General features: G+C 51.7%; 1 protein-coding gene across 2 annotated transcripts in view; it reads right to left on the bottom strand.

Annotated features, from left to right (window-relative positions):
- The window catches only part of OLFM2 (olfactomedin 2), a 58,715-nt gene that overhangs the window by 1,511 nt on the left and 33,402 nt on the right, over positions 1–23,802 (bottom strand). For both annotated transcript variants that reach the window (XM_034998665.1, XM_034998664.1), the window contains exons 2-5: positions 3,363–3,512; positions 1,622–1,768; positions 1,155–1,374; positions 703–809 (exon numbers count right to left, since the gene is read on the bottom strand). In XM_034998665.1, the coding sequence (XP_034854556.1) occupies positions 703–809; positions 1,155–1,374; positions 1,622–1,768; positions 3,363–3,512 (624 nt within the window). The remainder of the gene's footprint in view (positions 1–702; positions 810–1,154; positions 1,375–1,621; positions 1,769–3,362; positions 3,513–23,802) is intronic.

The raw sequence follows: 23,802 nt of genomic DNA, 5'->3' as shown, positions 1-23,802 counted from the left end.
GTGACGAGGTCACTTGCATTCACCCCCGTAGCCACAAGATGACCCGGCCTGTCAGCAGCGTCTCCTCGACCGTCACCATGTCAGTCAGCAGGGGTGCGTGCCCTCACTAGGGCTGGTTATTGGGCCAAAGCATCTCGAAAACTTTCACGCCAACATTATCACGACCATTTTGAAGATAAGGAAATTGAGGCTCAGAGACATTAAGGAACCTGCCCAAGGTTCTCTAGCTAAGAATTTGGTGGCAGCCGGATGCAAATCCAAGTCTGATTCCCAAACCCAAGCTCTTCACCACTTGGTTGAACCCCCATAATCCCTGGGAGGCCAGTGATCATAGTGAGACAATGGCTATTTACTACCTCTAGTCGCTGTGACACTCAGTGGCCACCTACTGACCGATATCAGTCACTAGGATAGTCACTGGGCAGTTAGTGGATGGTTCCTGTGGGTCAGAGGTGATGGGCAATCGTGACCATGGAGACCACTGGAAGTCCAAACGGTCAACAGACTTGGCTATTCTCGGGGCTGGAAGGTCCTCGGTCACCTGGGGTTACTAGACAGTCGAGGGGAGGGCCAAGGGCTCTGGAGATCCTAGGACACTTCAGCCTACAAGAGAGGCATTGGTGTGGAATTGCTGGGCACCTGTGGGCAGCCACAGGCTGTCTAACCCAGGCTCTGACCCCTGGGGTGGGCACAGTCACTCACCCGGCTATCCGCACTGGGGGCCATCGTGTCGGTCATCCAGGAGCCAAAGCGGGACCCCATGGCCCGAATGGTGATGGGGTTACTGACCCCAGTCAGCTTCCCACAGCCTGGGAGGCAGGAAGAGGGTAGATAAGGGTGGAGGATGGGAAGAGCCCGAGCGACACAGGGCAAGGATGATGTGGTGTGATCAAACTGGGAAGAGCTGGGACCAGGGGTGAGGGAAGATCCAGAAATCTGGTCCCAAGATGGAGTTAAGTTGAGGGTAAGGGGACTGGGAGTCAAACCCGTCAGGGGCATTTCCAGTTTTGGGGTCTATTTTAGGCCTTGGGTAGAGAAGTCAAAGGTCAAAGTTTGGAAGTTAGAGGTCAAAACCATGCCCAGCTTCTGGGCACATAGGTGGTATTAGGGTTGGGTGTGGAGGTCAGGGGTCAAAGTCAAGGGTCAAGGCATACCCAGCTTCTGGGCGCAGGCATGGAGCCGGGCCTCCAGGGCCATCACCCGCTGCTGCAGGTCCTCGTACCCGTAGGCGCCCATCTCCTCCTGGATGGCTGCAAGGCTGCTGGAGAGATTCCTCACCTCCTCCCGCAGGTGCAGGATGGTGCGAGTGTCCGCCTTGTATTGCTCCAGGACTGAGCTCAAGGGCAACAGCTCCGACATCCTGTCCTTCAGCTCCTGCCCACCAAGATGGAACCCTCACTGATCCTAACCCCTGACCTTTGATCCAGTCCTGACCCCAGTCTTGGACCCATAGCTTCACCCCCTTATCTCTGATGCACACCTGGCCCTTGACATTTGTGCATACTAGACCCTGGAACCCAGCCTACCCTTGGTCCCTCCCAGACATGACCCCACTCTCAGAACTAATGGACGCCGATCCCAGCTCTTCCCTTGGCCTCTGACCTGACCCAGAGGGACCCACCTGGAAGCTCTTGGCTGAGAGGGACCCATCAGCCGCCCGGAGTCGTGCGTCCAGGCTTCGCATGAGGGTCTCCATGCTGCGCACGTACTGGAGGTCACGGTACGTCCGCAACTCAAGGACCTCCATGGACTGGGAGACGTTCTGGACCTAGGAGCTTGGGAGGGTTAGGGAAAGCCGGACTCCTGCCCTCCCCAAGCCCTGAGATGTCACAGATGAGGCCTGGCGGAGCCGGAGGCCAGCACCCAACCAACCTGCTCCCCTGATCTTACCGGCAACCTCCCCGCCGGGCTGGCCATTACCCCCTCTCACCTCCCACCCCTTCTTCCCTGGTCTCCAGGCTTACCCCCTTGCCCTGCCCCGCAGTCAGTTCTTCATACAGCAGCCAGAGGGAGCTTTTCAAAAGGAAGACCCTGCGGCCAGTCCTGCCTCCTCTCCATGTTCATCCACTGCGACCCACCAGCCCCCTTTCCTCTCACAGACTCTAAGCTCCTTCCTGCCTCAGGGCCTTTCCACCTGCGGATCCCTCTACTGGGTGCACTGTTCCCCTCGTCCTGCCATGCTGGCTCCCTCACCCTTCAGGCCTCATCTCCAGCATCACCTTCTCAGAGTGGCCTTCCCTGACCCCCTGCCTCCTGTAGCCCTCCACCCTCTCTCCCTTACGTGGTTATGTTCTTCCTAGCCACAGCTACTATCTGGAACATTCTCATTCATCAGCCTCCTTCAGGTGAGATCCTCACGGGCAGACCCAGTGTCTAGCTCATCCACAGCGAAATCCCCAGTGCCCAGCACTGGCCTAAACTAGATGCTCAGTAAGTGCTTTTCAGCTACATGATCGAACTGAATTCCCTTGCCCTAGCCTCTCCTAACCCCGAATGAGGACCCCCTGGTTCCCATTTCCACCTGCCTAAGGTGAGCTCCACCTGGTTAAGGTAAACTCAGAGACAGCACTGGGTGCTTGTGGAAACACAGATTTTCCTGAACCCCTGTTCACACGACACTTGGAAGTTCTCAGAAACCCAACAGCCCAACACCCACCCTGGATGCCACAACACATTTTTATAACCATTCTCAACAATCAGGGGATCCCACGTGGGTGTCCCAAACTGGCCAAGCAATGCTGGTGTTGTGGGCAAGGCAGGATCCTGCAGAGTTCATGGGTGGGAGAGTCCAGGGCTGACCGGGATCTCTTCTGTTCTCACCAATCCCTCAACTTCCTCTTCCATAGGATAATGATGGTTAACTGGTCCCTTTAGCTGACTAATGAGCAGTTCAGCTGGATAGTGTCAAGGGACAGCAGTCAGTCTATAAAGGGCACCAAAACATCCTTAGGGATGTTTTGAATGGGGACTGTTTTATATCGACCATAGTCAGAAGGGGATAGAATCTTGTATGTGTCTTGGGTTGGAGGGTGAGACCCCTCCCCAAGGGACACAAGACATTTTTCTCAGCAGGTGAGTCTGGTGAGTTAAAGAGCTGAGTAGGGTGTGCATGGTGGGGCCAGAGATCACACACAGGAGACTCAGATGCTGCCTCCCTGTCCGCACACAACGCTCAGCTTTCTCCAAAGAAGCACTGAACACATATTGACTAAAATATCCACCTGGAGGGGAGCCAGGTTATCCACCAGCTCTGGTGGATATATGGCTATATCTGGCCCCCAGCTGGCCTGGATGGGGGCCGAAGGCAGGGTAGAAATTGGGAGATTTTCACAGTCTTCCTGGGGCACATGGAAGGTTCTTACCTTCTCCATCAGCTGCCGCAACTCCCGGCTCCGACCATCGCGGGAGCAGGTGCTCTGTGCCGGGATCACAGCCGTGCAGATGCATTTCCCGTCGGGGGCCTGGGCTGAGGTATACAGCTGCCAGCCTTCCTCCGGGCTCTGGAAGAGGGTCTGCAGGGAAGTCAGGGGTCAGAGAGCAGGAACCCAGTGGGGGATTCACCCTGCCCATGCTGGGGGAGAAAGAAGACCCAGGAAGTGACAGATGCCCTGGAATGTGCTGGACCATGTGCTGAATGCCTGATGCATGTAATCTCAATCCCTCCTCAAGGAAACCCATTTTACAGACGATGAGACTGAGGTATGGGGGGATTAAGGAACACGGCAAGGAGTTGTGGGATTCAAGCCCTTCCACAAGACAGGAATTTATTCTCTCGCGCATGTTCACATACATCCATCATTGCCTCCATGTGTACGAGTGGGCACAGACCCACGTGTACTGATCCCCAAGCCTGGACCTCCCTCCCTGCTTTCCCAGCCCACTGTGAAACATGGACTCTGGCTATACCCCAAGAGGCACTAAGTACAACCCTACTGTTGTCATCTCCCACCCCACCCCTGCTCCTGAGAAGCCCAGGTAAGGTAATGGCCGAAGGGTGACAGAATCCTCATAGGGACTTCAAGGCCCTTGAAAAGAAAGCATCGTTGCACACTCCTAAATTCAACTTCAGGTCAGTTTATGATGCTTAGGTAATTCAGGGATCAGTCATGGCTGTTTCCCAAGCCATGCTCCTTGGAACACTGGCAATCTTTCCAGGCATGCCCGGTGATCAAATAAATTTGTGCATTGTTGGGTGAAACAAGTTCCTTTGATGCAGGACTGATCAGAGCCCTTGAAATGCTGATGTGCATCAAGAAACTCCAAAATTTTCTACACTTATTAGAAAATATGAGTGCTCATTCTACGCCTGGCATAGGGTCTGGGATAGGGCTAGGAAGAGAGAGGTGAAGAAAACATCTGGCTGCTGCCCATGGATGGAGGAGACAGACATCAAACATGTAACCCCACTGATATTTCTAGAACTATTTATTGCAGTGAATGCTCCACAGAAAGTGCAAGGAGTAACAGGGGGTCTTCCTCAGGCTGGGGATTTCAGAGGAGGTACCCCAGAGAAAGGACATTGAAGTTGAACTTGAGGGATGAGTGCCAGGAGAAGGGCATAGGGGAGGGGACACTTTTGACAGCACAAATTCAAATCAATATCTGGAGGTATTTGAGAAACATTGTTCAAAAAGCATTGAGTAATCACCGGATGGAACATGGTGGGCCCCCAGATTAGGCCCTCTTGAGCTTCCCCAGAACATACTGGACTTAGTCACAACTCTCAGTCTTTTTGTTTTTATCAGGGCATGATGGTCTCCTTTGTTCAGGAAATATTTGGTAAGTTCCTACTGTGTGTCAGGCTCTATTGTGGACATTGAAAACACAGCAGTAAATAAAATGCACAAACACAAAAGCTCTCCTAGGAGCTTATGTTAGACAAAGACAGAAACAGACAAGTAAATGCCAAATATTTAAAGGGTGATGAGTGCCATAGAGATAAGTAATACAGGGAAGGAATGATGGGGGGGCGGCGCTGTGGTTGGGGGTTGCAATTTTAAGGTGGCCTGGGAGGGCCTCCAAAAAAGTGTCATTTGAGTCAAGACCTGAAGAAGGTGAGGGATGAGCCATGCAGATATCTGGGGATGTTCCAGGCAGAGATAAAAGCAGGTGCAAAGGCCCTGAGGCAGTACCATGCCTGATATGTTTAGGAAACATGGAGAAGGCTGGCATGGGTGGAGCAGAGTGAGAAAGGTGGTGGGGTGGGGGATGAGGGCAGGGAGGGGACAGGACAGCATGTTCAGGACCTCTGGGCTGTAGGAAGGACTTTGGTTATTCCTGGGGGAGGTGGGAGCCACAGAGGGTTCTGAACAAGGAGGGAGGTCACTAGACACAGGCGCCCTCTGATGGCTGTGAGAGAGACAGACTGGGGAGCAAGGACAGAAGACCAGGGCCAATGAGACTGCATAGGTCCAGGTGAACAGGATGGGTGGCCATGGAGGTGGACAATGGAAGATTCTGGACCTAACCAAGATGTGTTCCTACATACCTGGAAGAAATTCTGATAAAACCCAAGTGTTTTACAGAGAAACAAAGCCCCACAATAATTATTCATTTGGACAGCTGTTAACTGATCGCCCCACAGAAGCTGTTCCCATGAGCCGTAGCAGAGATAAGCCAGGCTGTGAGTTACGAGCAATCCTGGAGATGCCAGCTATTAGCCCACCTTTTTTCTCTCCCACTCAATAAAGTCTTTTTTTTTTAAGCTTATTGTAATGTGAGCAAGTGATATAATTGTACAGATGAGCTTGACTCCTCCACTAATTTATAAGAAAAACAAACCATTCATAAACGCCATCTGAAATGATTGTAATTAGTCATTCTTTGAGCCTTATGTTCACCCTTTTGAAGTTGGGGGATCCCCCTTTTTGCCAGTCCACGTCTCCTCCATGGAGCAATGAAGTCACCCACCTTGCCAGCCTTTCTTGCATGCAGGTACGATTCAGGTAGAGCCAACAGTCATGACTCCCCAGGCCTACAGTGCAGAAGCATCCAGGATCCGCCCCCCCAAAGCCCACTCTGCCTTTGCACTGGGCAGGCAGCAGAAGCCCCCTCCACTACCACCCCAGCAGTCCCCAACAGTGCCACATAGGAGTCAGTGATAGATATCAGTAGCCCTCTCACCTCTCCGGTAGGAGGGCTCTGAGGGGCATGCTGCAGAAAGTTCGCCAGGGGAACCCACTGGGATCTTTGCTCCAGGTGCCCACAGCGGCGCCCTGCTCCTTAGCTCACCCGGCATGGGAGTCCTTCACTTCCCCTACCAGTTCCTGGTGGTATCACCTCCCAGGTGAATACTCGCACTCAACTCCCCACCAGTTCTGCTTCTGAGGGAGTTCCACCTAGACAAGAAGGGGGGACCCAAGAATGCCTTCCACCTTGATTCCAGGAGGATGTGAGACTAGCTTTGTCTCCTTTCATGACAAATCCGGTTCTTTAAAACAAAACAAAAAAACTTGAGTCTAAGCACCCCCATCCGTGTCCCCCTGGCTCTGATCTCCAAGCGATTTGGACAGAACACTCCCCCCCCCAACCTCCAAAGGTTCTCATTTGTGCAGAGACAATGCAGCCCAGTTCAACATAATTAACATCTCCTTTCTACAATTCCTAGTGTATCCTTTGAAACAAACAAGCCATTTTCTCTCAACACGCGAAATATTGAATTGTAAAAGAGAAGCAAGATTTAAGTGGCAAGGAGAGAAGGCCTCCACGGCTTTCCTAAAATAATTGTCTGCGTTGGACGCACCTCGCTGAAGTGTTCTCTGCAGCAGTGTAATTAAATGCCTGGGTCTTGGCTGCCAAATCTCAGCACAGCAGAGATCCGGAGTTTTGCCTAGCAGGTTCAAGTTCAAATCCGCAGTCAAGTTCATGTCCCCGGGAACCACTGGAAATGTCCTGGAAGGCTCACTGGTTGGAGAGTGCAAATGTCGGCTCTCTAACTGGGTTTAGCTTGGAACATAGGTCATGAACTCTTGGAGGTCACAGTCCTAAGAACAGAGAATGGCCTATCCTAAGAAAAATGCTTATGACAGCAGGTGTGAGAGCCCAGGAACTGTCCAGGTACAGAAACCTGCGATCAGGTGGCCGGTCTCACCTCAGATGTGGCAAATGTGCTGGAGAAGCTAGCTGCTTTCTTGGCTGAGCTGCTGGCTCTGGAGTTTAATATTCCTGCTAATGGGCTCTAAGTGGGGAAGCTATGTGCTCAAGTAGCTGTTTCTCAAATCATCTTTTCTAGCTGGGATTTTTTTCAAATACTTTCACTGAGGATGCTGCCCCAATTAACCAGCAATCCCCGTTAACAGGTCCAGGATTGACATGCAGGAAAAATTTTTCTCGCTGTCACACCCAGGACCAATCATCTCAGCCTACAGCTCTACCACCTACATCTTGGTTCCGACACAATTCCTGGTTCCCCCAGGGGTGGAGGGACGGCCACAGTATCTTGGGGCAGCCATCCATGGAGAACTGGCTCTCGGGGGTTAGCCAGCAGGAAGAGAGCAAGCAGCTGCCTCTTAATAAGACAAGGATATTATTGCATTTGAGGCCAGGTAATTTAATCAGGAAGCAGAAGTGGCTTGGGGCATAAGGTATAGAATTATCAAATCACTATGTTGTACACCTGTAACTAATATAGCACTGTATATTTTTTCAGTTAAAAAAACTTATGACAGGGGCACCTGGGTGGCTCAGTCAGTGAGGCGTCTGCCTTCAGCTCGGGTCATGATCCTGGGGTCCGGGATTTGAGCCCCGTGTCGGGCTCTGTGCTTGGCAGGGAGTTGGCTTCTTCCTCTCCCTCTGCCTCTGGCTTATCCCAGAGGACTCCAAGCGATTTACAAGCGATTTATTTGTAAACTACCACACGATAGCTCCAATTAGGAGAGTAGGAATTCGATGTTTCTGGAGGGCAGTCTGCCAATCCGGAGCCAAAGCCTCAAGATTTCTTCATTTGCATTTAACCCAGCCAATCCCAGTGGGAGAATTTAGCCCAGGAGAATTGTGCAGACGAGCACTTGATCGCTACAAGGATGCACATTAAAGGGCTGTTACAAATCGGACCACTGGAATGTGCCCCCTCCAGTTGCTCGACAGTAGGGGGCTTGATTTCAAAACTTAAGGCACATGCATAGGAGGGAATACTACACAGCCAAGAAAATTAGAGTTTAGTGGGGATTTTTATTGTCATCTTCAGATTGGTCTTATCTTCTAAATTTCTCAATCCTTTAAATTTTTTTTTCTTTTGCAAGGGAGACAAGGAAGGAAGGGAAAAGTGGGGACATAGACAGAGTCAGAAATTAGGCTAAGAAAAACTCATGCTTTTAAAACCCGAACAACCAGCATATGGTCAGGCCATAAATTTGGCTCCAAGTTCCTTAGCAGCCGACTCAAAAAGGAAAAGCTGGTCATTTATGCGGTTCCCAGTGTCCTGAAACAAAAGCACAGCAGATGCTCAGGAGCAAGCTTAACTATTTTCAGTACCGAGAACAGGCAAGGATCTCTCCCACGATCCTCCCAAAAAGCAGTCCCTGTGATGTCACCAGCATCTTTCCAGGCAACATTCTTACACTGGGTAAGGAGGGGGGTGTGGGCAAAATAGGTGAAGGGGATTAAGAGGCACAAACTTCCAGTTATAAAATAAATAAGTCACAGGGATGAAAAGCAGAGCATAGGGAATGTAGTCGATCTATTGTAACAACATCGTATGGGGGACAGATGGTGACTACACTTCTCGTCGTGAGCATTGCATAAGGTATAGAATTATCAAATCACTATGTTGTACACCTGTAACTAATATAGCACTGTATATTTTTTCAGTTAAAAAAACTTATGACAGGGGCGCCTGGGTGGCTCAGTCAGTGAGGCGTCTGCCTTCAGCTCGGGTCATGATCCTGGGGTCCAGGATTTGAGCCCCGTGTCGGGCTCTGTGCTTGGCAGGGAGTTGGCTTCTTCCTCTCCCTCTGCTCCTCCCCACTGCTTGTGCTCATGCGCGTGCATGCTTTCCCTCTCTCTCTCTCTCTCAAATAATAAAATCTTTAAAAAAAAAACTTCTGACAGAAAAAACTCATTTCCTTTGGATGTTTCTTACTCCTACTTGGATGGTAGAGTAGAGGCAGGTGGTTAAGAGCAGAGTCTGGGGGTCAGGCTGCCTGGGTTTATGTCTTTGCTTGGCCACTTGCTCATTGTCTGAAGCAAGTCACTTCATCTCTCCCTGCCTCGGGTTCCTCATCTGGAAAATGGACACGATAGCTGTACCTACCTCACACGGCTGCTGGGAAGCTTGAATGAGTTAATGCCCTCTACGTGCGAGCGATTACAACAGTCATCAGCATGTAGTAAGCGCTATGTGTTTGCTATTATTATTATTATTATTATTATTATTATTATTATTATTACCCTCGTGACTCTAAAGCCAGTTCACTAACTTCCTGAAATCAAAACGGTCTATCTCGATGCAGGCACAGAAGTGAGATGGTCTGGAAGAACTGATGAGAGTCCCGTGGAGCTGGGGCTGAGGCCACAGGACGATGAACAGTCCCAAAAGGCCGATGTTGGAGAGGAGTAAGCCCCGTGGAAGATGAGTGGAGATGCTTGCTCTGTCCTCATCCGCATGTGGCTCAGTCGGCTCCCTGTCCCGGAGTATCTCCTAGATAGAATTTGACGGAGGGGAGTCCTGTCTCATCGTGGCTGGCTGGCAATCAACAAGTCTACACCACTGGCTCTTGTCTCTGGCCCATCCTCTGGTCTTCCTGGAACACCCTGCTTTTCCCACCTCCATGTCTTTGCCTTGGCTGGACCCTCTGCCATCAACACTCTTGCCCCATCTCATGGCCGGACTAACCCTTCCCATTCCTGGGGGCTCTTGCATAAATGTCTCTTCCAAAAGCAGCCTTGCTGTCCCTGCCCCATGTTACCCACCTCTCAAGGCATCCTGTGCTGGCCTTCCCTAATACCTCCACTTCTTCCTCGATGTCAAGCGTTGTTCTAAGCATTTTGTAAGTAGGTGATTGGCAGGGACTGTCATTTGGGCCTTTGATAGGGGAAGAAACTGGGGCAGAGGGTTCAGATCTCTTCCCCAGAGCTTCACAGCCTGCAGTATGGTCCTAGGCTTGAACGCAGGCCATCTGGCTCCCCCCACACCGTACCTTCCCAGTGCTCCTTCAAGGGCTGATCACAGAGGCCGTTAGGACCTCACGGGTGTGACCACTGGCTCAAAGCCTGCCTCTGCCCCTGTATGTTTGGCTCATTGACTTCATTCCCCGGGCCTGGCATGCCAAATGTTTGTTGAATGAATGACTGAACAGTGGGTGGCCAATGAGACAGAGAGCAAACCTCTTGACAGATCCACCATGCATTTCCCCTTCTGCCACCAAACTAGCTTCTGTCTGTCCTAAGGAGGGATCAGGGATTGTGTGGTATCAGGCTGGAGCCAGGCACCTGGCAGGCTGAGGGGCAGCCATGGCTTCTCCCTGACTGCTGGGATGGCAGAAGGGCCGTGATGAATACACAGGGACATGCCTGTCTGCCACGTCTGAGCCGTGACAGGGACCGCGTCCCTTTGGAGGGCTTGAGAAAATAGCAGGCTGCTCCTGTCAGACCTCGAGATATTGGGCAAATGCCCCCTGAGTGAGAAACTTGACAGGTCTTAAAGACGGTATCAGCTCACCCATGCCTCCACAGCCTAAGCAGCTGGGGCTTTGCCTGTGAGAGCCTGTGGCTGGGGGTGACCACGAGTCCATTCACTCATTCATTCCCTCACTCATTCATTCATTCATTCCCTCCCTCCGATCTTGCCCTGAGCGGCTATCCAGTCTAGCAACACAGCACAACCTCTTACCCTCTGAAGCCACTCACACCTTGGGGACAGAAGACCCCTAGCACCGCTTGAGCCCCAGTCAAAGCCAATACTAATGTTCTAGGATGTCTTAGGCTCTGCCATCCCAGTACCAATGTGGACCAATAATCAATAACATAGACTTCCTTGGGAAATGCAGGAGGAGACACAGCTCTTTCAGTTTGACTGACCTCCCCTGCTCAAGTCCAAGGAAGGTGTGGAGAAGGCTTGCCTTGTGCAAGTATTTACACACTCAGTCCATTCCGTCCGAGTGTGGCCCACACTGTGTTGGAACCACCATGAATCCCTGCAGACAGCTCTCAAAGTAGGGTGTATGGGCAGGTTTTTGCATCATTCAGGGGTCACGCCAGTCATCAGACAAGCTTGCTTTGAAAAAGTGCAAGTCCCCAAGACCCCCGCCCCTAAAACTCATGAACACCCTATTTGAGGAGATCTTTCTGGGAGGGAACAAACCTCCCGAGCCTGCTGAGTCTCCCAGGGCTCCTTTCAGGTCCTCCATGACTCCTGAGCTCTTTATCACCCCAGGGCCTTTGAACTTGCTGCTCACCACACAGTTGTCCAGGTGAGCCATAATGAGGGCCTCCCCAGGGTAGATGCAATTGGGATGGACAAGTCAGAGTTCACAGGATTTGCAGAGGGGCCAGACATGGGTGGAAGGAAAGAGGAGGGAGATGAGCGATAGGGTGGGTGGATGGGAGTGTCATTTGCTGAGATAGAGAAGGCTGGAGGAGGGGCCTGTGTCAGGGGCAAGGGCAGATGTGGGGGATGGAAATCAAGAGTCTGAGATGTTGGGGCACCTGGGTGGCTCAGTCATTAAGCGTCTGCCTTCGGCTCAGATCATGATCCCAGGGTCCTGGGATCGAGTCCGACATCGGACTCCCTGCTCAGTGGGGAGCCTGCTTCTCCCTCTCCCTCTGCCTGCCGCTCCTCCTGCTTGTGCTCTCTCTTTCTCTGTCTGTTAAATAAATAAATACATTCTTAAAAAAAAAAAGAGTCTGAGATGTGCATTTGGGTGCCGCCTGCAGAGATGGGATTTAAGGTCACAGAATGGATGGAGGAGCAGACACCAAGCACCCCCACTGAGGCCTCCCATTTTATTTAACACTTATAGAGCTTGCCCTATGCTATGGACTGAATGTTTCTGTCTCCCCAAAATTCGTATGTTTGAAACCCAACCCCCAGTGTAATGGTATTTGAAGGTGAGGCCTTTGGTAGCGAGATTGGTGCCCTGATAAGAGGCCTCAGAGAGCTCCCTCCTCCCTCCCACCACGTGAGGACACAGTGAGAAGACAGTCCTATGAGCCAGGAATCTGGTTCTCTTCAGACACTGAACCCGCCAGCACCTTGACAGACTCCGCAGCCTCCAGAACTATGAGAAATAACTGTCGGTTGCTTAAGCCCCTCCATCTATACTTCGTGTGTTCGGCAGCCCAAACAGACGAAGACACTAAGCTGCTTTACAAACGCAAAGTCCTCTTAGCCTCCCCTCACGCAGTGGGGTAGGTACTAACACTAGCTCCATTTTACAGACGGAAAAACTGAGGCACAGAGAGGCATATCAGTCGTCCAAACTCACAGTGCAGATAAGTATCCAAGCCGGGATTTGGACCCTGGCCTGTCAGACTCTCAAATCCTTGCTCTTAGCCATGATGCTCAGGGGAGAAGAGCCTCTCCCTCCATGGAAGCTTGGCCTCAAGACTTACAGCTCTGATCCATTCTCCCAGAGAAGCCAGAGCTGGCTTTTGACATGTCACTTCCACATCAAACCCTTCGTAGCTCCAGGTGCCCTCCGCATAAAGCCAATCACTAGTCCTGCCCCATGGAGCCCAGCTGAATTCTCAGCCTCCCCACTTGCCTGTCTCTGCCCCACACAGTTATTTTAGTTCCTTTTTCCTGCCTCTGGACTTTCGTCCAGAGCTCTGTGCTTTGCTTAGGATACTCCCCTCCGCTCCCTTCACATGGGGAAAATCTGCTCAGGCCTTCGCAGAGTGGGGTGCTCTGGTTTCGATGCTTTAAATGGCATTTTTAGTATTGCCCCCAAGACATAAACACAGAGAGTCCTGTGACCATGGGATATGCCCATTCTATGCAAAGAGAGGTCCTTCAGCATCACGAAAGTGGTAGTAGTAATAATAATAAAATAATTAATAATAGCATCATCATCATTATCAGTAACAGCTAACACTGATGGCGCACATCCTGTGAGCCAAGCCCTCTTCTGGGTGCTTTGCAGCTGATTTCTCACCAATCCTCATAAGAACCCTATGCAAGTCCTGGATAGGCAGCTATTCTTTTGTGAGATCCTAAGCAGATCACTTGGCCTCTGTCGTTTGTAAAAAGGAGATCAAAACTGCTCTCTGCTCTCTGAACACACACACACACACTTGGTTGTAAGCTGCTGGACAGCTTCCCCTGCTCCGCATGGTTGGGAACTACATTTCCCACACTGCCTTGCTCTCTGGCTTCCGGGAAGGTGCAGCCAATGAAAGGCATTCAGGGAAGATCTGGGGGCAGGACAAAGGGAGAAGCAGTAGTATTTTCCCTACAGTTACATCTCCTCTGTGGCTTCAGCTTTTCACTAATAGTTCTACTCCTGGGCTCTGTTTGTACTACTTTTTCTGTTTGACCCCAAGTCGTAAGGGATAGAGGCTCTCTGCTGTTGCTAATCTCTGGGTTTCATCTCCAACCCTTGTTTAGTTTTACATCTCTTCCATCATCTTTGTATCCAGTTCCCCAAATTAAAATCCCTACAATTCCTCAAAGAGATGTTTCTTTAGTCAGACCCTGAATGAGACAGTAGTTGCTCAATAAACACATGTGCACAAACAGGCAGCTCTAGAGTTTAACAGCACAGGCTGACTTCAGTCCAAATTCTGATCTGTTCCTTCCTGTGTGACCTGGGGTAAGTAGCTTAACCCCTCTGTGCCTTTCTTAACCTCTCTGCTTTCTCATCTAAAAGTTGTGATCATAATAGCCAGGCTTCATACGGCTGTCATCAGGATGAGGAGTTAGTACATGTCAAGAGTCAACTGCAGTGCCTGGCACGCTGCATGCTCAGTCAGTAGGACCTTTTCTAGATAATTTTTTTTTATTCTGGAATAATTTTAGATCTACAGAAAAGTTGTGAAGACAGGATGGAGAGCTTCCATACACCCTCCACCTGATTTCCCCTGTTGATAACATCTTGCATACCCATGGCACCCTTGTCACAACTAAGAAACCAACATTGGTGCACCACTATGATTAAATTTCAGACTATCAGATTTCCCCAGTTTTTCCACTAATGTCCTTTTCCTGGTCCAGAGTCCCATCCAGAATCCCACATTGCATTCAGTCCCCACATCTCCTTCATCTCCTCCTTCATCTCCCTCATCTCATGTTGAGATGTGATCGTTTCTCAGCCTTTCCTTGTTTCTCAGGACCTTGACAGTTTTGAGGACTAGTGGCTAAGGACTTTGCACATGCCCCACTGGCTTTCAAGGGCAGGAACCAGGTCTTAATTTCTCCCCGTGGTTCCCTGGCACACCCCCCGATGCCTAGCACACAGTAGCTGCTTCACAGACACTTCCTAAGTGAATGAATACATGAATGGCAATCATTTATTTCTTTATTCTCCCACACCCCGTGTTCTGTAGGCGTCCCTGCCAGAGGCTAGATCTAGAAAAGTTCACAGTGAAATAAAAGCTCTTCTCTTTTCAGAAGGGTTCCTTTTTGATCCTTTCTTTGTAGACATCAAGGATTCTTTTCTTTAATATTTAGGGGTTTTTTGTACCAAAGAGAAGCGGCTACATTTGCATCAGACGTCTCATTTTTCAAGGCAAGGGAGAGAGATCTTTCCAGCAAGACGGATTTCTTCCTTCCCAGAGCTGTCACTTGATTTCTCTGCCTCTCCCTCCCCGGCCTTTGGGCCGCTGGCAGGGGCCGGTGGGGGTTTGGGGCTCTGGAATCATCCACACTTTGATGTCCTCTCTGTCACAGCCCAAGGAAGCTTAATTAGAACCCCACAAAGTTGCCGAGACTAAGCCAGCCTCAGGAACTGGTGCAGGAGCCTGGCTGGTGACGGAGATGAATTGGAAGCTTTATTTCCTGTCCCTCTGAATGGCTCAATATTTGCCACGGGGACCTGGAAGCCTGCCTTTGGGTACACAGAGTGTGCCCCTTTTCTAACATTAGCAGGTCAGCAATGGGAACTCCCTTTAACCATGCAGGCCTGCGGGTCTGGCTGCTTTTTATTTCTCAGCCCTGGCAGGCGAGGTTGAATGCAGGGGCATGAGAAAAATGCCCCCGTCGAGGTCATTCCCCACCCCCCACCCCCCACAGTCCCTGCTGCTGGAAGACACTGGCCCGGGTTTAATCTCTCACCTGAAGTTTGTCAGAAGTAAAAATGAGCCTGGGTGAGCTTTCCCGACACTTCCCTCTACTTACAGGAATTCAATTTCTAGACTGGGCATAAATTTGCAGCCATCAGCGCCTGCGGTGGGGGCTGGGGCTGGGCATATTGGCTGGGGATGGATTTCTGAAATCAATCCGTCGGCGCATGGAAAAGGTCGTCATGGGGAAATTTATCTTCCGTGGCTGGCTGAGGCATTTCATGCCGTTAGCCATGGACGCCCCTGAACAAAATGGAGGTGTTTGCTTCGAGGCTCCCAGGTGGGGGCTGGAGGGAGGAAACCTTGGAAGGCTGGATAGTGTGGTCAGGAGGTGACAGGGGACCAACCTGCCAGCTAATAAATCACAGGGACAGCCAGGGGCCAGCACTGTCTGAAAACCCAATTCCACTGGCTCCGTGTATGCCCCGGGGGGGGGGTGCGGGTGGCAAGTTAATGTGGGGTCCAAACCTTTTGCCATTTGGCTGCATCTTTGACAAACATCCTGGGGTTTCGAGGAAGTGAGTCGCAAACGCACTCAGTTCCTCCAGCCGAGGTGAGGCCACAGAGCATGGTCACTGAGGGCTCTTGACTCTGGAGCCCATCGCCTAAGTTCAAATTCCAGCTCTGCTGTGTGACCTTGGGCAAGCGACAGCCACCCCAAGCCTCCATTTCCCAAATTGTAATATGGGGTTGGTGTTTTGAGGGTTAAGGGAGCTAATATATTTGAAAGACAAGTGAAGGGGCGAATGTAAAACAGTAGGACAAGTGTCATGTTGGGGGCAGTATAGGATGCTGTAAGAAGAGCCTGGCTATGGATCCTGGGTTTGAGGGTTCAGGGACAGCCTTCTGGAAGAAGCCATAGCCAAACAGACTGGATGAATGCGCAGGAGTCAGCAGGGTGAATGAGAGGGTTCTAGGCAGAGGGAGCAGTGTGGGCAAAGACCTGGGTCGGGGGGAGAACTGAGCATCCCACCAATATTTATTGAGCACCTACTACGTGCTCAGCACACTTTAGGCACTGGAGACACAGCAGCAAATGAGACAAAGATCCCAGCCCTCATGTCAGTCCCACTCTGGTAGGAAGAGGTGCAGCACACTTGAAAGTTGTGCAGTGGGGTGCCAAAGCTCAAAGCGGGAGGCAGGAGGTGAGCTGGGTATTCTGCTAGTCTGTCCAGATCCTCTCTCCCCACGCCTCCATCCTCTCTGCGCTCTGGGAGGCTGACTCCTGCAGCCCTCGCTTCCCGGAACCCCTGCCCTCCAGCGTCCAGTGGAACCCGGTCAACGACGGCAGCCATAGGAGCCAGGGGGGCAGAGGAGAGAGAATTTGGTGGGGGGACACAATTCAGCCCGTAACCATGTGTGAGTAGGGAAGGATCTGGTCGGGAACATCGTGGAGGATGGACTGGCCCGAGCAAGACAGAGAGGCAGAGAAATCCACCAGATGAACACATCAGAGGGCTGACTTGGCCCATCCTTGTGAGTTTTCCAGAGCTTTCAAAGAAAGGAATCTCAAAGACAGAAAACAGTTCCAGCCATGAGACACATCCTCCTCTTAGAGGGGAGGGGGCAGTGACAGCCACCAGGGTCACCAGAGCCCTTTGTTAGCGAGAATGGGCCACTTGAAGGGAAATCGATCCCAGCTAAGCGTCGAGCAGCTGCTCCCAGCCAACGCTGCCAGAGACAGTCCCTTTGCCCCTTCTCCTCCAGGTCTGGGACGGGAGCCAGCAGGAGCCTGAAGATTGTTCTGCCAGGTGGCAGGTCTCAGAAGAGCCTTCAATCAGCATGCATTGTGGTGTCCATCCCAGGTGGCATTTCAGCATCACCTCCAGCCTCGGTACTAAGCAGAGACCAGCTCCACATGTAATGATTATTATTGTCCCCAGCCTTGCCAAGCACCGCCTGGGTGCCAGGCACTATGCATGCACGGTGCATGCACAAGGGACCTCCTAGTGTCACTTCCTAGCCACGTGACCTTGCACAAGTGACTTGAACCTCACCATACCTCGGTTTCCCCATCTGTGAATCAGGGTTGTTGTGGAGGTAAATGAGTGCCTATGTGCAGAGCTTCGAACCATACAGACTAAGAACCGTGTAAGGTGAGGGGGAAAAGTCATGAGGTGGAGCCTGATATGGAACAGAGGGGAACAGAGGTCATGCTAGATGTTTCCATGGAGTGAATTTAGTATGGCGAGTATGATACTGAGGAGCCAGAAAGGCTGAAAGAGGGAAGTGGGGGGAGTGAATGATCAAAAGAGTAGTAAATGCAAAAAGCTTCAGGGCTGGCAGGGCAAAGGGAGGAGGGGTGATACCAGAGCCCAGGAGCCAGGACCACTAAGCAGGAATGGTGGCAGGTGGGAGCTGGACCCAGGGAGGAGACAAGGCCACAGCCTACAGCAAAGAAAGGAGGGGAGAAATCCTCTGACTTCTTTCTTCCTCCCGCCTCCAACTGCCACCACAGCCTCCCATTGGCTGAACCAAACAGGAAGCCAGTGAGCAAGGGAACTTGGGAGATGTAGTTTTCAGGGGTCAACTGCCCCGCAATACAGAGAACAAAGGAAGGGCAAGGAATAGATTTAAGGGACACCAGGTAAGTGGCCAGCCCACAGGACTGTGGCCCCACACTGACTCTCCCTAAAGTTGTCTTAACCACCAAGCTACAAACTTACAGAGCATTTGCTCAGGTGAACTGTCCCATTTCATGCCCCAGAATAAGTCTGATAGGATAGTGATAATGCTGGATCCTTCTTGTCCATAGTTAAGAGCTAAGTTTAAAAGTCACCTCCTCGGAGAAGCATTCCCCGATTACCTCCTTAAAGAAGCCCTTTTCAGCCCCCATCTCCCTGCCTGGCACTTGTCATGGCAGACACCTTACTATATATATTTGTTAGCTGGTGTAGCTCTTTCCCAAAGGGAAGTAAATGTACAAGTACAAACACCTCATACCTTGGCCACTACCAGATTCCCAATGCCTAGAACAGCACTTGGCACATAGTAGGTGCTCAATAAATGTACAATGTTTTTTACAATGCTGCTTCTTTTTTTTTTTTTTAAAGATTGTATTTATTCATTTGAGAGAGAATGAGAGAGAGCACATGAGAGGGGGGAGGGTCAGAGGGAGAAGCAGACTCCCCGCCGAGCAGGGAGCCTGATGTGGGACTCGATCCCAGGACTCCAGGATCATGACCTGAGCCGAAGGCAGTCGCTTAACCAACTGAGCCACCCAGGAGCCCGCTGCTTCTTTTTTTTTACAATGCTGTAATTCCAGGGGCTGGAATTACAAATGCAGGTCTGTGGGGCTATACAGATGCTGGTATTTCTACTCTTCTGCCCTCCAGCCAGCTACCCCAAGACTCTCCAAACTCTGTACCTCTTCCAGGGCTGAGAGTAAACATCACTGCCTGCTAATCCCTGCTCCATCCCTGAAGCTGCTCCATCCCTGAAGATAGATCAGGGACCTGCTCCATCCCTGAAGATAGATCAGGGACCCCTCCCATGGCGTGTCTCCATAGTTCTCTACCCCTTACCTCTCACAAGGTTCTTATATTTTATACCTTTCCTTGCCTGGGTGGGCGTCTGTGTGCCCCTACTAAGCTGTGAGCTCCACAAGCACAGGGCTGGATCTACTTTCCCACTTGGGCCCCAAAACCAGCGCATGCTAGCCTCATCAGGACATGAATGAATGAATGAATGAATGCCTCCTGCACACTCCAAGTCCTCCATGGGACCTCTTTCTCCCACCCTCTGTGCCTACCCTCTCTCAGGCTCACCTCCCTTCTTCCCCTTCCTTCTAAGGGTGGGTACAAAGGCTCTGGGTTTTGAAGGAGTCATGGGGTCTAAGGCAGTTGGGGGCAGCTTGGGAGCACATAGACCCCTGGAACCTAAAAACTTGAGTTCAAATCCTGGTTGCTCCACTTTCTAGCTGTGTGACCTTCAGCAAGTGATTTAACTTCTTTGTGCATCCATTTCCACATCTGCAAAATGGGCACCATAGCAGTGTCTTTCGATAAGACCATGGGAGAATTAAATGAGCTGTTCTGACCTGCTTCAGGGCAGCATCTCTTCCTCTCAGTTCCCATCTGCAATTCCCAGACAACTCTGGGAAGCAGAGGGCTGAGTCTCCGGCAGTTAATGAATCCAGAAAGGATCTCAGATGTTTCAGGGTAGCCCTGGCGCCAAGTTGGCCTGATTTTCATCCCGAGAGAGCTGAGAACAGGTTCTGGTGTCAGACATTTGCGCTATGATTGGCATAAATGCCTGGTGCTCCTGTGACCCTATTCGTTGGAGCCTGGGGGTATAGGAGATACTCTTGGGTCTCTGCCCAGCTCTCCTCACTGGGCACACCCACCCCACAGATGCTGAGAGTGGGAGCTCACAGCTAGCACCTGTGACCTTTTCTGGAGACCTGCCCTTGGCTTTGGGGAATCACCACACCCTGCAAAGGCCTGCGAGGCATCCCCCACCCCCAGGAGCAGCTAAAACAGGATTGACACAGTGGTCCAGAAGCCCACCCCTCTGCAATGCAAGTTACATTCCAGAGGGACCTCCACCCCCGTGGAGCAGGCCAAGCCTGGAATTTACCTGAGACCTCATCCATCCCCTTCCCACTCCTGCTTCCCTTACCCTCCACTCACAGTTAATCATGTGCCCCAAATCCCTGACTTGGGTTCTGCTTCTCGGGAACCCAACCTAGGATGGGGGGGGGGACAATGAACATTCAACCTAAGGGTATCCATGTGGGTGTCCCTTCAAAGCTCACATTCACACCCAGGCACCAAGGTCTGTCATTTCCACATGCAATCCACCTGCCAATCCCGAGAGCAGCTCTGGCTTCAGAATGCATCCCGAGTTGTGCCCAGTCCAACCAGTGTCCATGTGCAGCGCCCATCACTACTCTCCAGGGCTCGCTCTGTTGCATTTTCTACATAAAAATGCACTATCTCTCTTTTTTTTTTAAAGATTTTATTTATTTATTTGAGAGAGAGAGAATGAGAGAGAACACATGAGAGGGGATAGGGTCAGAGGGCAAAGCAGACTCCCTGCCGAGCAGGGAGCCCGATGCGGGACTCGATCCCGGGACTCCAGGATCATGACCTGAGCCTAAGGCAGTCGCTTAACCAACTGAGCCACCCAGGCGCCCAAAAATGCACTATCTCTTGATCCTGCATTAAAATTTATCTTGTTTCTTGTCTGTCTCCCCCATGATACTGTCGGCTCCCCAAGGGCAGGGATGTTTATCGCTTTGTTCATCGCTGCATGAACAGTGCTCTGCACATAGTACATGCTCAATAAACATTTCTGGAATTAAAGAAGGAATCCTTGAATGCATTAACTTAGAGACAGCTTTAATCGTCTCTTTCTCGTACAGCTTTACAATTTCTTTTTTTTTTAAGATTTTATTTATTTATTTGACAGAGAGAGACACAGCGAGAGAGGGAACACAAACAGGGGGAGTGGGAGAGGGAGAAGCAGGGGGAGTGGGAGAGGGAGAAGCAGGCTTCCCACTGAGCAGGGAGCCCGATGCAGGGCTCAATCCCAGGACCCTGAGATCATGACCCAAGCCAAAGGCAGACACTTAACGACTAAGCCACCCAGGCACCCCATAGCTTTACAATTTCTGATTCTTCTACTCCTCCCCATCTCAACAGTCATCTCCCCAGGGAGGGTGCCTCTGCCCAGGCAGAACCTCAGGCCATATTCTTCGTCTGTCCAGAACCCTCCATGGCTCCCACCTCCTCTGGGCAAGATCCTCACCGCAGCCCACAGGGCCCTGCCTGATCTGCCCCGTTCCCTCCCTGCCCTGTCTCTGTCCCTCTCCCCCTCCCTCACTCTGCTCCAGCCCTGCGGGTCTGCTCCCTGTTCCTGCAATGCCTGGAACCTGCTTCTTCTCTATCAAGTTTTTGCACTGGCTAAGTCCTTCTGCCTGGAATGTCCTTCCATCTCCCTCAAATCTTTCCTTCAATGTCACCGTTTCCAGAACCCTTCCCTGATGGCTCCCACCCCGGTCAAAAGTACAAGTGTCTCAGCACTACCCACCCCCTCTCTACCTTACCAACTTCTGACACCTTTGTGCACTGATTGTGTGTATTATTATTCTTTTTTTTTTTTAAGATTTTATTTATTTGCGAGAGAGAGAATGAGAGACAGAGAGCATGAGAGGGAGGAGGGTCAGAGGGAGAAGCAGACTCCCCGCCGAGCAGGGAGCCCGATGTGGGACTCAATCCCGGGACTCCAGGGTCATGACCTGAGCAGAAGGCAGTCGCTTAACCAACTGAGCCACCCAGGCGCCCGTGTGTATTATTATTCTTCCCTCCAGAACGCCAGGCAGGGATTTTTACCTGTTTTTGTTCACTGTTATGTCGCCAGCATCTACAACAGTACCTTGCCCAGAACGGGTACTTGGTATTGGTTCGTTAAAATTCTGCACAAACACCCTATGAGGTAGGGACTTGAAGAGTCCGCTTACACAGATGAGGAGACCAAGGCCCAGAGGGGAAGCCACGGGTCAGGGAGGGGGCCCACGCGCTGGGGCCGCAGGCGTTTCCATGGCGTGTGAGGTTGAGTGTGACTGGTCTGAGCCCATGGCGCTGCATCTGCCTGAACGTGGACACAGGACGGTGCCCGGACATGTTCAAAGAGATTTTGCATCTGAGATTCTGCGTGCAGAAGGGAGGCGGCGGGCCAGACCACGGGCAGGTGCTAACACATGTCTGCGTACTCGCTGTGGGTGTGTGACAGTGCGTGGGAGGATGGGAATCTGTGCAACCATAGCCAAGCTGTGTGCCTGGGCGTGTGAGTGCGTGTGCGTGTGTGCGTGCATGCACGCCTGGGTCTGGGAGGCTTGGATGGGGTTGGAACTGAACTTGAAGGAATGTGGTGGGTGAGGGAAGAACCCCATCAGCCACAGGCCTGTTATTTATAGACGGATCTCGGTTCATAAATTCCAAGTGTTTTTTTTTTTTATCTCTCTCCCTGCCAGGCCCCTATAAATATTCATGAGTTTCCTGCCTTGGAATATTTGAGTAGTCGAAAGGAGGAGTGGGTGGGCCATGAGGGGAAGGAGAGGGTCTCCTGTGGTGTTGGGAGGACATGCGGGTGGGGAGAACGGGGGTCTCTCTGGATTTGCCTTCTCCCCTCGGGGCTCCCCTTCCAAGCTGCAGCTGGCAAGATGGGGAAGGTTCTCAGCCAATACAGAGATCTCCCAATGCCTATTATTATTCTTCCCCAGCGTCTGTGGAAAAATACCGCCCACTCCGGGGGCAGAGAAGGTGTCTGCGCTGCCTTCTCAGCTTGGGCTTGGAAACTCATTACCCTGGGACCCCCGTCTCAGGAGGGAGGGGGAGGCCCCTCAGATGTGCCAGGAGGCAAAGGAGCTCTGCAGGCAAGCCACGGGAGGGCATGTGCGGCCCCCTGCCTGGCCCCAAGGAGAGGGACGGGTCGTAAAGGCTGGTCCATACAGGCGGAGATCAAGCGTGCGTGTGTGATGCTGTGGTGTGAGCACGTGACTCCCTGAATGTGTAAGCAACTGTTCACAACTTTCCCATTTCTTCTCTCCCTCGGGCACATGATGATCAAGCTGTGCTTCCCCGGCGTGGCCCTGTGACTCCCTCCAGCCAGCGCTCTGTGAGTGTTAGTGACTTGCCGCTGACAGCTTTAAGAGCCAGTGCGTGACTTGCCACGTGCGTGACTTGCCACGTTCCTGTCTCAGCAGTTGTGGCAAAAAGTGTGTGTTGACGAGAAGCCTCTGGCAGCTGGGGTCCCCAAGCGACCACACAAGGCAGAGACCCCTGTCAACTGCGTGAGTTCATTTGAAAAGTGAGGTGGATGTGTGGCTCGTGTGGGTGGCCGAGAGCACGAACTGCGCGTAGCCATTTGTAAGCCCAAGTGGGTGAGCATCAGCGAGTGCATGAAATTACACATAGGCACGCGTAAGCCAGGGATCGAGTAAGACTGTGCAAGACTGTTGGGGAAACACCGTGAGTGTGAAAGGCAAGGCGTTGCACTGCACACCGCCAAGGGGTGCTGTTCTCAGAGCACACCACTCGCCCTAGAATCATGCCACTGTCACAAATATGACAGGGTCATCACGGGGGAGGCTGTGCCTGAGTGTGGTGCCTTGGTCGGCTGACGGTGTCTCTGAGACTGGGACGCGGTCTGTGCATGTCGTGCACGAGGATTTGTGCGCGGCTGCTGTGTCCATCTGTGCAAAGCATGTTGCTGTGTGTTTGAGGCACAGGCGTGGGTTTGGTGCTGTGTGTGTGTGTGTTGCCGTGTGAATGTGTGAGCCCCTGTGCGTTATGTGCCTGTGTGGAATACAGGGATTGCTCTAGTCTGCATCAGAGGGGTCACGGTCCACATGCAGGGAGGCACGGCCACCCTGGACATTCCCAAGCTGTCAGCTCTGCTGAGCACGTTTCCAGGCTCATGGGCCTGCGCTGGCTCAAACTCGGGTCCCAGGATGACCCTACGTTGGAAAATAAAATTCACGTCCCTTCATTAGTCCTGGGATATGCCATGTCATTTGCAATGGCTATTAATCACAGAGGTACTCAACAGTTTGAGGGAAGAATCTCAGCAAGTAGGGAGATC

Source organism: Mirounga leonina, unplaced genomic scaffold (genome assembly GCF_011800145.1).
Source record: "Mirounga leonina isolate KUSES-001 unplaced genomic scaffold, KU_Mleo_1.0 Mir_94, whole genome shotgun sequence".
NCBI lineage: Eukaryota > Metazoa > Chordata > Mammalia > Carnivora > Phocidae > Mirounga > Mirounga leonina.
The sequence above is the reverse complement of the archived record's forward strand: the minus strand, read 5'-3'. Positions and strand labels throughout refer to the sequence as shown.